Here is a 15,988-nt window from a genome sequence, read left to right as displayed (position 1 = left end):
AATTCTTGAGGATCTTTGTAGTGTTATATTAGGTCTGGATTTTCAGCAATTATATCTGTCAATTAATTTAGTCTATATAAACAAGAACTTAAAACTTTCAGTGCATAATAATTGTCTTTATAGTTTAATAACAAATATAAAATGCAAAACTTATAGTTGTTAAGGAAAATTACTTCAGCTGGCCATGTTTTCATTGCTCAGAAAATCAAAAGATTCATCACACTACCAAATTCTTCACCAAGATGTGCACAAATAGTTGTATTAATGGATGACTTAAAAACATACAAAAATGTGTGTATATAGACTATTCAACTACTATGAATATCTATACTCAACTTAACACATATTGCTTACCTAAAATTGAAACAATGACCTTACAAAGTATCAAGCATTGTTAACCTTTAACCTTGAATGTCTTCCACCAAATCAAAATCAATGATTTTCATAAACCATATTCAGCAATCTTCAAATTCAATATTAAGCTATATCAATTTACACATAGACTTTTGATGTTTCATAGAACTGTCCATAGATTTAGTAAAGAAATGCAACTGTCATACATACATTTCCAGAATGTAAGAACGTTAAAAGTGGACTATACCAAAAGTAACATAAGAATGTTGACAGATTTTTACCTCCTGTACAAACAAAAACAAAAACTGACCATCAACAGATAAAAGTTCGTCATATTCATTAAGTCCACTAATTTTCTTAGCAGTACAACCTCGAAGAGGACATATTAAGACTAATCAAGAAAGATTGAAGTGAATTTCACAATTTTTGGATAAAGTATGTCTTCTCTACAACTAAATTATTTCTCATGAGTCCTGTGGCATTTGCAACTTTTAATCACTTAAAAAATACCTTGTCGATACTGTTTTAAATAGCATACATTCTTTCATGCCATTTGTTGTTGAATGAGATACATAAGATATAGCTATATCTTCTATAGTGAAGTCTTCATGGCAAGAATGTTGTCCAGAAGCAGATTTCACTATCCACGGTAATTTAGGTGTTAGATAGTGGTTCACTCCACAGTTATTACTGATCCATTGTCTTATATTGGATAGCCACGAGAGAACAAAAAATAAAAATTATAAGCTGTTGTGGTGTTAGTATTTGAATAATTGATGAGAAAGAACGCAGTAACAGATAAATAAATATGTATTAACGAAAATACATGAAAAGGTAAATTGAGTAATATCTTTGCTCAACTGCTGGACTAGTGGGTGACAACCATACTCTCCATGAGTCCGTCTCTGACTTGGTAAACCGGCCTTCGTTACCTGGAAGTGACGTCATAGGCGGACGTGACGTCATGGAATAGTCCATTATTCCAGGCAAGTGTTTTGTTCATAAAAGCTGTTAATACTTCTTTCATTTAGAATCGATCATTAGTGGATCGGTGACCTTTCTTTTCCAAACCGACTGTCGTCGTTCAAGTGTTGTTTGGGGAGGTTCGAGATCAAATATTTCGAAAATAGTGTTGATCGGTTCTTCCTCCAAAGGTGGTGTATCGCTGGTGTCATCTTCTTAATTAGTTTTGGTGACGTTTATGGGTATGTTTCGGTCCTTGAACAATGTATACCATATCACTGACTCTCTTACTGATCGTACCCACATCCCAGAATGAGATGTTATTTTTGTAACTTTCGAAGAAAACTCTCTCTCCTAACATGAAACGTTTACTGGGTATGCAAGTGGTCACTTGTGGTCTTGACTATTTTGGTAAGAGTTTGTCAAAAACGGATCTCACCTTTCATGCAAACATAGTTTCCACCTGTGAGGCCACTGTTGGTGTGTTAGGATTACGTGTAATCCTATACATGTGTAGGAATTGTTGGAGGGCTTCATCTGTTGGAATCCCTTGAGCCTTCTTCAGTGCTCTTTTGAAAGTGTTAACAAAATGTTTCGCTTGCCCATTCGAGATAGGGTAATATTGGGGAGTAGTGATGTGTTTAATTTGGAATGTGTCACAAAAACTTTTGAACTTTGCAGACATGAACTGAGTTCCATTGTCACTCATGTTGCAGTCTATTACACTGAAACAAGCAATCAGTTCATGCAGGAAATTTATTGTCCCAGTTGTCAGTCTTTTGCATCTTAATACCTTAGGCAACTTGGTGTAGCTATCAAATATAATTAAATAATAATGGTCGTCGAGCAGACCTGCAAAGTTGATATAAATTCTAGACCACAATTGGTCAGTCTTCGGTAGGGTTTGAATGTGATATATGGTGCTTTGCAGCGAGGGCACAACCTGCGCAAGAGTCTATCATCTCCATAATGTTTTTGTCCATGTTAGACCAGTATATATAGCTTCTTCATATAGCTCTTCATTTGGTTTTTCCAGGGTGTCCTGAGTGAAAATCTCATAGAATTCGTTTCTGGGGACTTTTTGGAATCATTACTTTTCCACCATATAGTAAGATCTCATCACCAAGCGAAAAAACTTCAGGAACATTGTTGTCCTTCATGGCGATCTTGTTTTTGATGTTGCAGATAAAGTCATACTTATCTGCTTCTCTTTTAATTTCAAGTAGGGATACCGGAAGCTCTTTAATTGTGTTGCCTATCATTGTTTTTATTGTGCAGTCAGTATGAAGAACTGTAATGATGTAATCCCCAAAAGGTTCCCTTTCTATAGATATCAGACTAGATAGGCTATCAGCATGAAAATTTGTTTTGATGATAAGTACTCCAGTATAAAATTATCATTCAGTAAGGTTGTACCCCATCTCACCAGTCTATTGGCGTTGTATGTCAGTAAGCCTTTTTTGAATCTGAAGACCGTAAGCAATGGCTTGTGGTCCATTACAATGTAAAATTTTTGCTATGTAAGTATCCATGAAATTTTGTAACAGCGAATATGATACTTAGTGCCTTCTTTTCAATCTGCGAGTACTGTCTCTTGCTGGTAGTAGAGATCTGGATGCATGGGTGATCGTTTTTTATGTACCATCGGGCATTATATGAAGTATACAAGCTCCAACACCATATGAGCTTGTATCACTCACTACTATTATTTTCAGCTTTGGATCATAGTGTGTAAGAAAAAGATCCGATGTTAAAGTATCCTTGATTTCCTCAAACGCCACTTGATATTCAGGCGTAAAATTCTAGGCCTTTTCTTTCTTAAGTTATTCAGTGGGGCACACAAATCATGCATGTTCTTTATGAAAACTTGGTAGTAGTTAGCCAATCCCAGAAATCTTTGGAGAGCTTGCATATTATCAGGAGCAGGCATGTTCTTTATGGCTTCTGCCCTCTCAGGGTCGTGGTGTCTACCGTTTTGATCAATTATATGACCTAGGTATTTTATCTTGTTCATGAGAAAGTCACACTTAGCTTCTTTCACTTTAAAACCAAAGCTTTGAATTCTTTCAAAAACCTCAGGTATGTGTTCACAATACTCGCCTGTGGATTTACTGGCAATGATGATGTCATCTAAGTAGGTGAAAGTGAAGTCGCGACCATCCAGCTTGGTGTCCATGACTTGCTGGAAGATCACAGGTGCTATCTTGACTCTGAAAGCTAACCTCTCAAACTTGTAGAGTTCCCTGTGCATATTTAGGCAGAGGAGTTCAGAACATTCCCTCTTGATGGAGATCTGTAAGTATGCGTCACTTAAATTCACCTTAGAAAATATTTTACTACCATTTAGTTTGTTGAATATCTCCTGGGGTGTGGGGAGGGGATAGTGGTAATCTTTTAAAGCTGCATTCAGGCCCACAGAAAAATCTGCACATACACGACTCTGATTAGTCATTTTGATCACATATTCGGTAGGGGCTGCCCAATGCTCACTTTCGATAGTATTCCGACATTTTGTAGCCAATCCAGTTCCTTATTGATTTTCTCAGTTACCGCAAACAGAATTTTTCGTTTTTTTTTTTAAAAACAGGTAGACAGTTTTCCTTCAGTTCGAATCTGACTATAGTCTTGGTACATCTTCTGAGATCCAATGAGCAAACCTCTGGAAATTTTTCCTTTAACTCGTCCTTCAGTCGTTGTGCCCCCATAGATGAGTCTTCTACCTTATGGCAGAATTTGTTCATAAGTTAGTTTCATATTCAAATCACACCATTAAATCCATTCCAAAGAGGTTTTCAGATGTTTTGTGTACATAAACTTTCACTTTTTTGGTAGCACCAGTTAATGTCACAGAGAGTGTCAACTCTCCCTCAAATTTTACTTTGCTTGTCACTGCTTGAGCTGACTTATTTATCTGACGTATGATTGTTTTTTTCAACCTTTTCCATGTCAGTGGGTTGATAATGGACTGGCCTGAGTCAGAGTCCAACTGTAACTCCACTATCTTATTGAGAATGCTAACTGTGATGTATTTCCGCCAGTTCTTCTCCATTTCCCTATCAGATCTTGCTTGTTGGGCCATTGTTTTTGTCCCTTTTGCAATACATTGCTTTGTGGCCTTTCCTGCCACACACATTGCATATATTGTTTTTGTAAAAACATCTAACGGACCAATGTTCGCCACAATGGTTGCATGACCTTGTGGGTGAATCAAGTTTGGAGATTGTATGGTCACTCTTTGTTTGTGCATGTTTTTTTCTTTTCGTTTGTTTGTTTTTTCCAGGAGAGTAATCTTGATCTGAAACTAGTCCTTCGCACATATGACATTCCTGATTCCTCGATGTTTTGTGAGTCGTTCTTTGCACTAACTACACATCGTCAATCCTCAGCTAACTTCTGGAGAGTAAGCCCTTGTTCACTTTCGACTTTAGTTAGGATTTGTCATCTTATCTCTGAGTTTTTTGCTGAGATGAGATCCTGTGCAAAAATTAAACATTTGAAATCCTCCACTGATAATTCAGCTAGACGAAAATCGTGACAGTGTCTGTTAACAATAGATGCAAAGGGGATATAGTCTTCGTCGTCACGTTTTGCCATGTTGAAGCACTTCCATCTCTTGTTAAAAGGCGTCGTATTTGGGCTGAAGAGTTTATATAAGAGCTTGACTGCTTCAGTGAATTTCAACTCGTCTTCTTGGGTAAAATATAGTCAACACTTACTATATTTTGTGGTCCCCAGCTTCTGTAGAAGTAGACAGACTTTTTTGGCATTGCTCCACTATTGGCAATCAACAGTGAATAAGCCCTCGTATCTTTTATACAAAATCATCAAACGTCATATCCTACTCGGATAGGTAGTTAAACATATCGATGGAATTCCATATGTTGTTTTGGGAAAATGCAGTACTGTCATCACTGTGTTCTGTCTTATACAACACTTTTAAAAACAATTCTTTGTGTCTCTTCTGTTGAAGTAGCAATTTCTCATTTTGTTCCTTCTGTTGAAGAAGCAATTTCTCCTCCAACATATGTTGCCGCTGTGCTTGTTGTTGCATTTGGTCTTTAAAACTACCCTCCAATTTTTGCTGGTGATCCATTTGATCCCTTAGTAATTGTGCAATTATAACCTTGAAGTCCTCCATAATGGATATCCTTCCCAGACAAATGACAAAAATTTTTTTTTTGTTTGTGTTTGTGTGTGAAGGCTATCAAGTCTCACTAGATATTTCTGTATACAAAACTTTAAAGGTAAACTAACGTGGGGGGAGGGGAGAATTTTTTCCAAAAACTTACTGCAACAAAAAATAGCTTCTTTGCCCACTAGCAAACAAAATGTCCTCGTTTCATAAAATAAAATGTTCATTTCCAACGACAGCTAGGAAAAGAAAAAATATTCAAAACTCAAGGAGAAAAAAAACTTGAGCAAATTAAAAATTTCAGTTTTCCAGTTCGCAATGAATTAATCAATGAACAAGTCAACTGCAATACATGAGCGCAAAATTAGGTCAGTCTTTAAAAATAGACAGTTTATATTCTTCAAAGGGAAGTTGTCTTTTCTCTTCCAGCTGAAAAGCCTAATTTGCATAAAAAGTGGACAGTTGTACTTAGAATTTAGGTCAATTCTTTTTTTTCCTTGTCCTCACAAAGTACAGCATCATGTTTTTTTTTTAATTTCTTTTTTGTTTGTCACAAGTAAAAAAGTTCAAACTACAAAATGCTTTATAACAGAAGTCGGGGTGTTTTTTTTTTTCAGAAACAAAAATTACTTTTTTGCACAACTTAAAAAAAAATAAAAAAACATTACCAAAAAACGTCTGGTTTACAGTTCTTTCACTTTTTTTGTAAAGAGACAAAAAGGGTTTACTTACGATTTAGTCCGAACTTTTTTCGGATTTAACTCAGAGCTTACTTGCATTGTTTCTATTTTTGTTTTTTCTTTAGGGGTCCTAGCTAAGCTATTTCGAATAGTCACTGATAAGTTATTTTATTGTAAAATTGAATTATCTCGCCTCCAAACAGTTGTTTTTGGGTTCCTCGCTCACCAATGCTGTGATGTTAGTATTTGAATGATTGACGAGGAAGAACACAGCAACAGTTAAATAAATATTTATTAACGAAAATACATGAAAAAGGTAAATTGAGTAATATCTTCTCTCAACTGCAGGACTAGTGGGTGACAACCATACTCTCCGTGGATTCGTCTCTACTGGCTTGGTAAACCGGTCCTTGTTACCCGGAAGTAACATCATGGATGGAAGTGACATCATCGAGTTCATTATTCCTGCAGTAGGGGTGCATCCCCAACATAAACTCAGACTGGAGACTGAAGCTAACCTGCTTCAGTTACAAACATGTAGAGATTCTTTAGTTATATGACAATTTGTATGTAGTAGAAAATACTGATAAACAGTATTGAGCTAGAATGCATCAGTTTTTTTCTTTGTATTGTTGTATTAATTTTTATTTCATTTTATCTTTAGATTGCTTTAATGGACAAGTGTGGACTAATTATTCCAAAAATGAACTCACATGTAATCAACGATTTGATATCAACCAGAACATAGTCAAAGTGTTTTCTCCACAATGTGCATGCCCTGAATACAAAAATTCACTTGGTGAATGTGTATCACTGGAAGAGTGTAATGACTGCATTGTCAATGGAAAACGATATAAGGTTGCTGACATTATTTAATATTCAAAATTTGTTTCTCATTCTTTATTAGATTTTTTTAAAATGTTATTGTTCCAAATACGAACATTAAATATGACAAAAATTGATGATTGAAATATATATGCAATGCAAAAATCAACTAAGGAAGTGACTGTTATGTTGAATTCAGTCAAAACTTTGATTAATAATTGAAATTAAAATACTCTTGATATTAATTCCATTGTTTTAAGTATATCTGGATTATATTTAGTTCATATGTACATATGCAATTTAGTTCTATGAAGTTGTCAAGTTATATATTTCTAGTTTAAAAATAAAATTGATTAAATAAGTCTACATTCTAATAATCTTTAAAAATTGTCATAAAAAGAAAAAGAAAATCAAATTCTTTTCTAATGAATATGATTCGTCAATGTTAATGTCATGAAATATTACTCGATCTATAATGAAACGCAAAGCAATCCTAAAAGTAAATTCTATTTCATTTTTTAATTTGTATATTTTGTCTACAATATATATATCTAAAATTAAATTATCTTTTCAGAATGATATATATTTTTCGATTATTTGCATTTGAAGATTTGTTTACACTTTTATTTTAAGATAAGTTATGCTTTATGGTAACCTGAATATAAATTATATGCTAATAATTGTTATGGAAAATTATTTTCTTATAGAATGGAATGATTTGGGATTCTGAAGAGGCTTGCTATAAATATGAATGTGTTTCTGGCTCAAGAATTCGACATAGAATATGTCCAATACCTACATGTGATGTCGTAAGTAATTACTTTTTCAAATTTATAACTTATTTTTTACACATTTTTATGAGATCTAAAAATGTTTTTCATTTTTAGATTGATGATGATGGAATTTTTAACGCATACAAAAAGTCAGCACATAAAAATTGTAAAATAAAGTTCATTATTTTAATATAATGTAATAATATATAGAATATAATTATAATTAATAATATATATATATATATATATATATATATATATATATATATATATATATATATATATATATATATTGTTGTGTCATGGAACAACAGTGAAAATAAGAACAATCAAGTCAAGGTTCAGTTAAGGAACAAGTGTATTAACAATAATGTACAAAGATAGGAAAGCGTGTATATCTGCTGGGCACTCGGCTAGCAGTTGAAGTGCAGTCACATCTATCTCACCGGTGTTGGAATTACTAGCGCTATTTATAGTGCTAATCGGTGTAAATTCCTCTGTTCAAGGAAGGCCAGTATAACACCCCCACCCCCTTTGAAAATATCCTGTCTGGGATTAATAACGTTTTTGTTTTGGGTTCACCCTAATCAATTCTGTTGATTTCCGTTTTCTGTTTGATCTTCTGTTCTCCGGAGCTGTCTCTGGTATGAGCACCGGAAAAGTATCAAACACTGTGTCCATGATGTCCTCCTCGGGCGATCTGGTCACCTCACTGTTCGAGTATCTTTTCCGAATTTGGTTAGTGTGTCGTTTGTGCACGAAGTCTGGTCCTTCAGTCATGTAGACCATTTTGCCTATTTGTTTCTCAACCATGCCGGACTCCCAGAAAGTCTTATTATTTTTATGAATCTTGTAGAAGACTCTTTTGCCAACTTTATACCATTTTTTTTTATCGGCTTTTTGAGGTTTTGCCTATCCTGGTTTTGTTAACAACTTGTGAAAAATCGATCTAACCTTGCGTCTGAACATAACCTCAGCAGGTGTCTTCAACATTTCGATGTTTACATTCGAAGTGACTCTGTAGACTTGTAAAAACTGTTAGATTGACTTATCCATTGGCGACCCACTAGCTTTTTTCAGAGCTCTCTTGAATGTGTCAACGAATTTCTCTGCTTGTCCATTACTTCTTGGGTGGTATGGTGGAATGGTTATATACTCGAGTAGATGATCCTTACAAAAATGTTCAAATTCGGTAGACGTAAATTGCGTTTCATTATCTGTAACAATGCAGTCTACTACTCCAAACCTAGCAAATAGTTCATAAAAGAAGTTGATAGTTACCTTGGATGTGGGATTCTTACATTTTAATACTTCCAGCCATTTAGATAGGCTGTCTACAATGAGATAGTAGAACCCGTCTAGCAGTCCTGCAAAATCTAAATTAATCCTACACCAAGGTCGGCCCGGTTTTGGCCACGATCTGAATTGAGTCGGAGGAAGGATTTTCATTCTTGATATACCTGGATGTCCTACATGGAATTCATTGAGCATTCTTTTCTGTAATGTCATAGGAATTACGACCCTGTCGCTATATAACAGGACGTTATCACAAATTAAATAAATTTCTTCATCCAGTTCATTATTGTTGATCCTTTCTTTCATGCGTATAATAAATGCGTCCACCTCTGCCTTACTCTTAATCTCACCAAACGTTACTGGAAATTCACTTATTATGTCACATAACATATTTTTTACTTCAACTTCTACTTCAATGGCTGCTATTACAATATCCTCCAATCGTTCTGTCTGCTTAGGTATTAACCTTGATAACCCGTCTGCATGACCAAATTTTTTAGATGGTACATACTCCATTTGAAAATTGTAATTCAGAAGTATGGTACCCCATCTTTGCAGTCTATTCGCCGTATGTTGTGGTAGTCCCTTTTTCGATCCGAAAATCGTTAATAATGGTTTGTAGTCTGTTTGTAACAGAAATTGCCTACCGTGCAGGAAATGATGAAATTTCTTTACCGTGAATATAATGCTTAGCGCCTCTTTTTCAATTTGTGAGTAGTTCTTTTTGGCTGGCAAAAGTGATCAGGATGAATGTGCTATGGGTTTCACTTTTCGATCATCCATTTTGTGTAAAATGCATACTCCTATGCCATAGGAGCTGGCATCGCTTGCAACTATAATTTCATGCTTGCGATTATAATGTGCTAGAAACAACTCAGACGTTAAAATCTCTTTAATTTCCTGAAATGCTTCTTTGCACTCATGTGTTCAGACCCATTTTTAGTCTATATCTGCTGGGCACTCGGCTAGCAGTTGAAGTGCAGTCGCATCTCTCTCACCGGTGTTGGAATTACTAGCGCTATTTATAGTACTAATCGGTGTAAGTTCCTCTGTTCAAGGAAGGCCGGTATAACATATATATATATATATATATATATATATATATATATATATATATATATATATATATATATATATAATTGTAGTTACATTTAAATGTAATTATAATATATTGTAATTATATTAATAATAAAATAATAACTTCATTTTATAATTTAATCATTTTATTTCAGTTGAAAGTTTATTCTAGTATTTATATGAAGATGAATGAAAAACATTTTTTTGTAATAATAGGAAACTTGTTAAGAAGAAAAAATTTTACTTTTGGAACAAAGAATACAAAAGATGCAGTTCAACAGAAAATCTCCTTACATAGCCTCCAACATGTTCTATTAACTCATAGCCAATTGTTTAGATTCTACTTAGAGAATCATTCATAATTTGTTTAACTATATTAACTGAAACCTTTAAATGAGTCAGTCTCAGAGGTTAAATACAAGAACACGTGGTGTTTTGAAAAGCAAATGTACTAGAAGAAGGGCAATCTGACTTACAAAAAATGTCTGACTAGCCCCACTGGTTGAAAGGCCATCAGGTGCTTAGCAATAAACAAAACTCACCTAAAAGATAGAAGGTAAAGCCTGAAAAGCTGAACCTCCTAGGGCTAAGCGGAACCATACCTCAACCGAACAAAAGCAAGCCGACTCTCAAATGTATTGACTCGACTACAAGGACATATCGACTCGACTAGTATGGATAACATTGCCATAAGACTTGATAATATAAAGAATTTTATGAGACATAGGATTTGACCTGTTTAAGCTTTATAATAAGGGTATCAAATAATTAGGGAAAACTCTAACAAACATTAAGGATAGAAAAGAAGGTTTACTAAACCAAAGTTACAAAGTTACAAATCACTAAATTAGCTAGCAAACCATATACTATCTCATTAGTTCTCGTTCTTTTTTTTTATAGAGGCAACAATTTCATTTTAATTACTCAAGTACAATACCACATTAAGATAACACGCCTATTCTTGTATATACTGATTGAGATTTTCATAATTTGATTTTACCAGGAAAACATATACACACGGATTAATAATTGGAGTATAATGAGTTTCCTTGTTATTAATTTATACAAAGTAAACGGACAGCTCATTATTGAACTGGATTCAATTTTAAGTCAACTTTTCTATGAAAACCATTTACTATCTCCAAATTCGAACTGAGTTCTGATTGCATATTTCTCTTTCATGGAGTATAACATTCCATGCCGTTTGAAAATAGTTTGAAACCTCAAAGTAAAAAATATGTGCCTAATAATAATCTTTATCATTATAGTATGCAAACGCACATTCACAAGATGAAACTTGTGTTGAATAAACTGTCACAATGAACCTATGATACATAATAATCACTGGATATTTTAGAGAATTGCAAGAACAAAAATGATTAAATAAATGTCAAAGATGAAATATTTATGACAGTGTCTAAATACAAATAAACTAAAAGTAATATTTAATTATTTATATAAGTTTTTTTTTTCTTAGTACAGACATTTAATTTCAATTCAATTTTATGTACTAATTATGAACTCTTAATAAAAAATAATATTTAATCATTTTCTTTAGCGACAAGAAAACGACCCTATTTTCATTAGATATAGGCGTTATCCAATTATTCACATATCTCTCACGGAATTTTTTTTATCATGAAGGATGAAGAACTTTATCAAGATCCAGCTAGCCCTTGCTGTCCTCGCTGCAGAACGAAGAAAAGTAAGCGCATTTGTTTTCTTTCTTTTTTTTTTTAAACTAATAAAGCAAAGGATTTTAAATGCTGAATTTAAAACTTAACGATTTTCTTTAAATCAAAACGGATGTTTGAAATGAATCAAATAAGAGTTAATTATTATTTGCTTTTAAAAATATTTATTTGCTGTTAAAGTATGAATATTACATTAACCATTAATCTTCTTGCTTTCTACATATACTTTTTAAGAGACATTTCGGATATTAATATTTTATTTTCATAAGTTTCTACTTTTTATGTTTTAGATAATTCCAAAAAATATTTTAAAAACTTTTATCTTTGCTATTGAAAACAAATTTGAGAAATTACTTATGTAATAACATGTATTTGTCCATGTTTTACCAACAAGTGTTGTTTTAAAAGATGAAAGATATAAAACATTGTTTTCAAGAAATGCATGGGAATGTACATGAACAGAGTTGGTGATTGAGTTTTATGACATGTCAAGAAACATTGTCATTTTATGTCAAAAGCGTGCATATGTTGTGCATACGTTTAGTTTATAATTTATTTTGTAGGTGTGTATTTTTAAAATGATTTGTAAACAATAGTTTCTATTTAACTCATAAATGGAACCCTGTAAATAGTGATAATTTCTAAAAGCTCCCATATTGGGGTTTCATCAAGCTTTTGTGTCACATCCAAGATTATGGAAGGGAGTGGGAAGAATGATTAGTTGATAGGATTGGGAGATACGGTAGGCAAAAAAAAGGTGTTGGGAAGATGGAGTTCAATGTGGTGAATGAGGTAGAGGCAAACACCTTGCCCAAGGGTGTTTAAGTCGATATAGCATTGGGTCATGGACAAGAGGTTGAAACATAACAAATACATAAATAAATAACACAATGAAATTAGATAATCAATTACATAATTCAGCCGTTTACTTTGCACAAACTCTTCAACTTTCAAATCAAAAGTTATTTTCAATGGTTAAAACATTTACAAGCTCAACCTTTAACAGGAATTTATAAAAGTAAATATTTGTGGTTATTTTTGATTTCGCTTTAAATTTGAATAAAGCATAATCGACTAAAATTTTCTCTTCTTAGATGGATCATGCTCATTGCGGCACAAGGAAGACTATATATTCAGTGACGGCTGTGTGAGTAAAGATAAAGTAACATATGGTTATTGTGAAGGAACCTGTGGAAACAGTACTTCTATGCCCGTTCCGTATAATGCTTATGAAAATAAACCAGTCAAAGTGAAAACAGATTGCAAATGTTGTACAATGAAATTCAAAGGAGATAAAATCGTCCATTTCAAATGTAAAAACGGGAAAGAGAAATTGATGAAATTACCCAATGTCTGTGATTGTGAATGCAAACCTTGTGTAAGTATATCTTCTTCTATTATTAAAACTAAATAAAAAAATTATTAAAAACTAAAAATCGTATTGTTGTGCAATTGTCCAGATTAAATTAATGTGATTTTTTAAAATTGTTTCAGTGCAAAAACAATCATGTTTTTCTCTTATAGCTAAAATAACATCAATATAAAAAATAATTAGATGAGAATTGATTGAACCAAATCAAATTTATTTAAGGAAACCTTTAGTTTTAATAATTACATTTTCACTATTGTTACAAGATAAAATAAACATGAGTAGATTATTTTGATGGAAATAAGCTAATAATCGGCATTAAGAATGTGCTTTTCTATTATAAACAACACTAAATGAGAGAATATTAATTTCTCTTATTAATCTCTCATGAAAAAAATTAATATCAAATAGATGTGAGGTGTCAAATTTTAAACAGAGAACGAGTCACTAATCATCCTTCATCAATAATCGCAATTTGATTGGTTCTAATATTAACAAGGAATCAAAAGAAAAGCAATTTTTTTAGTATAAGAACACATTTTATTTTCTATGTTAATAAAATTGTGTGACTATTTCTTATCTCTACATGATTTACAGTTTTTATCTACTAGTAATCAAATTTTATTGAAATCAAAAATGTACTTGCATAAAATACTAAAATAAACATTTAAAATCTCATTTTAAATCAACCACAATGCATTTTGTTTTCTTCATAAGCAAGGCAGCTACTTTAAATTTTTGCTAATAATTGAAAATAAAAATGAATTACTTCATAACTCTTGAAATGTAAAAGGAATTTGAAAACACTTAAACTGTCGAATACAAAGTCCTTCCTGCAAATATGTGTGTATTAAATGATTGACAATTTTGAAAACTATTTACATCCAATCATTTTATAAATGAATATTAAAAGAACTTTTATATCTTAACAAAATTTGTCATATATTTTTATAACAATTTAATGATCAAACGATATCATAATAATTACTTTTTACTTTCAAAAGAACATTTAAAAATTATAATTTACTAAAACAAACGGTTTATTTAAAACAAAAAAGAGGCAAAACAAAACTAAAACCACACCGGTACAGATAATTGTTAATATGACTGAATAAGATGCAATTAGTGTTTTATCACTGAACATAATTGCTGATATTATATCATATCCTTAAATGTGAATTAATTATAAAAGTTTTTGTCTAGTTCTATGAAAAAAAATGATGCAAAAAGACAATCTGCATCAGAAAATTATAAGATATTAGATGCTCTCAGCAACAAGTTAATTGATTTGTAGAACCCAGTAAAAACAAAACAAATAAATAATAAATTTAAAGATAGTTTATGTAACCACCTATAAAATCATTCATCTTATAAGCACTTATTGACATAAGCAGAATATTAAAATAGAATTGATGCGGATAAAAAACAACAAAAAATATTTCAGTTGTAAAATAAGAACGGAAGTTCCTAATTAAATATGTAAAATTATTGTGTTTAACATTTGCTGAATGAATTTAGTTTTCATTACTGTGTTCATTTTCACTTTTTAAACTCATCTATCAAGGTGTTTTCATTGCAAATAAATTTAATTTTACATCATTCATCATCATACCAGATTTCATTGGTGATATCTTTCATAGTATTAATTTTGTGGATTAGACTACTATTCTTATCTTGGTTATTATATTCGCACTGTTTCAGCAAGATTGTGTTTAAAAAGACGCACTCAAAGAAGGTTGAAGGTGGCATCATTGAGAATAAAACAATCAAGATGAGAATAGTCCAAATAAATCATCAATCCTCATCTCAAAAATTTCAAATAAATTTTGGTCTTTTTATTTTCTTTGACAGGTAGATGTAAAATAAGTAGACAACAAATGCACCAGCTCCGAAAAGTGGCAAAACTCCAAATCATAACATCAGAGAATTGATGTTAGCTCTAATCATTTTTACTTTTATTTCTGATGAAAATAATTAATTACAAATTGAATTATCTTACATATCATGATAATATATTTTAATCAATAAAATATAAATGTAAGCTATAATAATTGTTTAAAAAATAATAATATGAATATCGAATATGAATTGTAAATGAACTTAAACAGAAATAAAATATTTATGCATTAGAATTCACACTTCTTTGTTCTTTATCTTTTTGTTTCAAACAACTTTTCTGCAAATTGACTTCTCCTTCACTCATGTGCATGTTGTATCTTGTAAACGCTTGAACATTTTATTTCGTAAAGATGATTCTAACATATACCTGTAAAAAATTAAGAAACGTATTACTAGCCACAAGTCACTTGTGATGCAGGCTTCTCAGAAACTGCAAGGTGGACACTAATGAACAGATTACCAATTAAAAAGGAATAGCTAAATAGGGGGTGCAAAATTGAGGCGAGTATTCATGCATAGAGATAATTTACCTTCAATATTATTTAAATATAGAATAAAACAAAGAAACAAGCAATTTCATGCTCGCCTTCATTTCGACTATGGCAGTGTACATGTGACATTAATAATAAAAAAAAATTAAAATCTGAAATCGGTTCATTCGTCACTGGGCCAGATATCAGTAAGAAAACATGTAAGGGATTCTCAGTCTCAGATATTGAATATAGAAATAAGAAACAAAACGAAAAACAAGAGATAACATAAAACAACCAAGTTATAATTTAAAAACTGATGCAATGAATAGGAATACATCTGGGTTCCTCTGAATATGATTGGCTGGTATAAGCCATAAATATGAATGGATATAGCAGCCTGGAAGGATGTTGAAAGATATGCCTACAGCATAAAGCTTAAGCATATTGCCAGCT

At 32.1% G+C, this 15,988-nt stretch overlaps 1 protein-coding gene across 1 annotated transcript in view; it reads left to right on the top strand.

Moving 5' to 3' along the window:
- The window catches only part of LOC145291077 (uncharacterized), a 240,441-nt gene extending 225,152 nt beyond the window's left edge, over positions 1-15,289 (top strand). The window contains exons 51-55 of the mRNA XM_080136591.1: positions 6,794-6,987; positions 7,662-7,763; positions 11,745-11,805; positions 12,889-13,172; positions 15,015-15,289. Of these exons, the coding sequence (XP_079992717.1) occupies positions 6,794-6,987; positions 7,662-7,763; positions 11,745-11,805; positions 12,889-13,172; positions 15,015-15,029 (656 nt within the window). The 3' untranslated portion in view covers positions 15,030-15,289. The remainder of the gene's footprint in view (positions 1-6,793; positions 6,988-7,661; positions 7,764-11,744; positions 11,806-12,888; positions 13,173-15,014) is intronic.
- Positions 15,290-15,988: the final 699 nt, after the last annotated feature.

The sequence above is a fragment of the Euprymna scolopes genome, chromosome 12 (genome assembly GCF_053919585.1).
Source record: "Euprymna scolopes isolate OS-2025 chromosome 12, ASM5391958v1, whole genome shotgun sequence".
Classification (NCBI taxonomy): domain Eukaryota; kingdom Metazoa; phylum Mollusca; class Cephalopoda; order Sepiida; family Sepiolidae; genus Euprymna; species Euprymna scolopes.
Note: the sequence above shows the minus strand (reverse complement) of the source record. Positions and strands in the feature narration are given on the sequence as shown.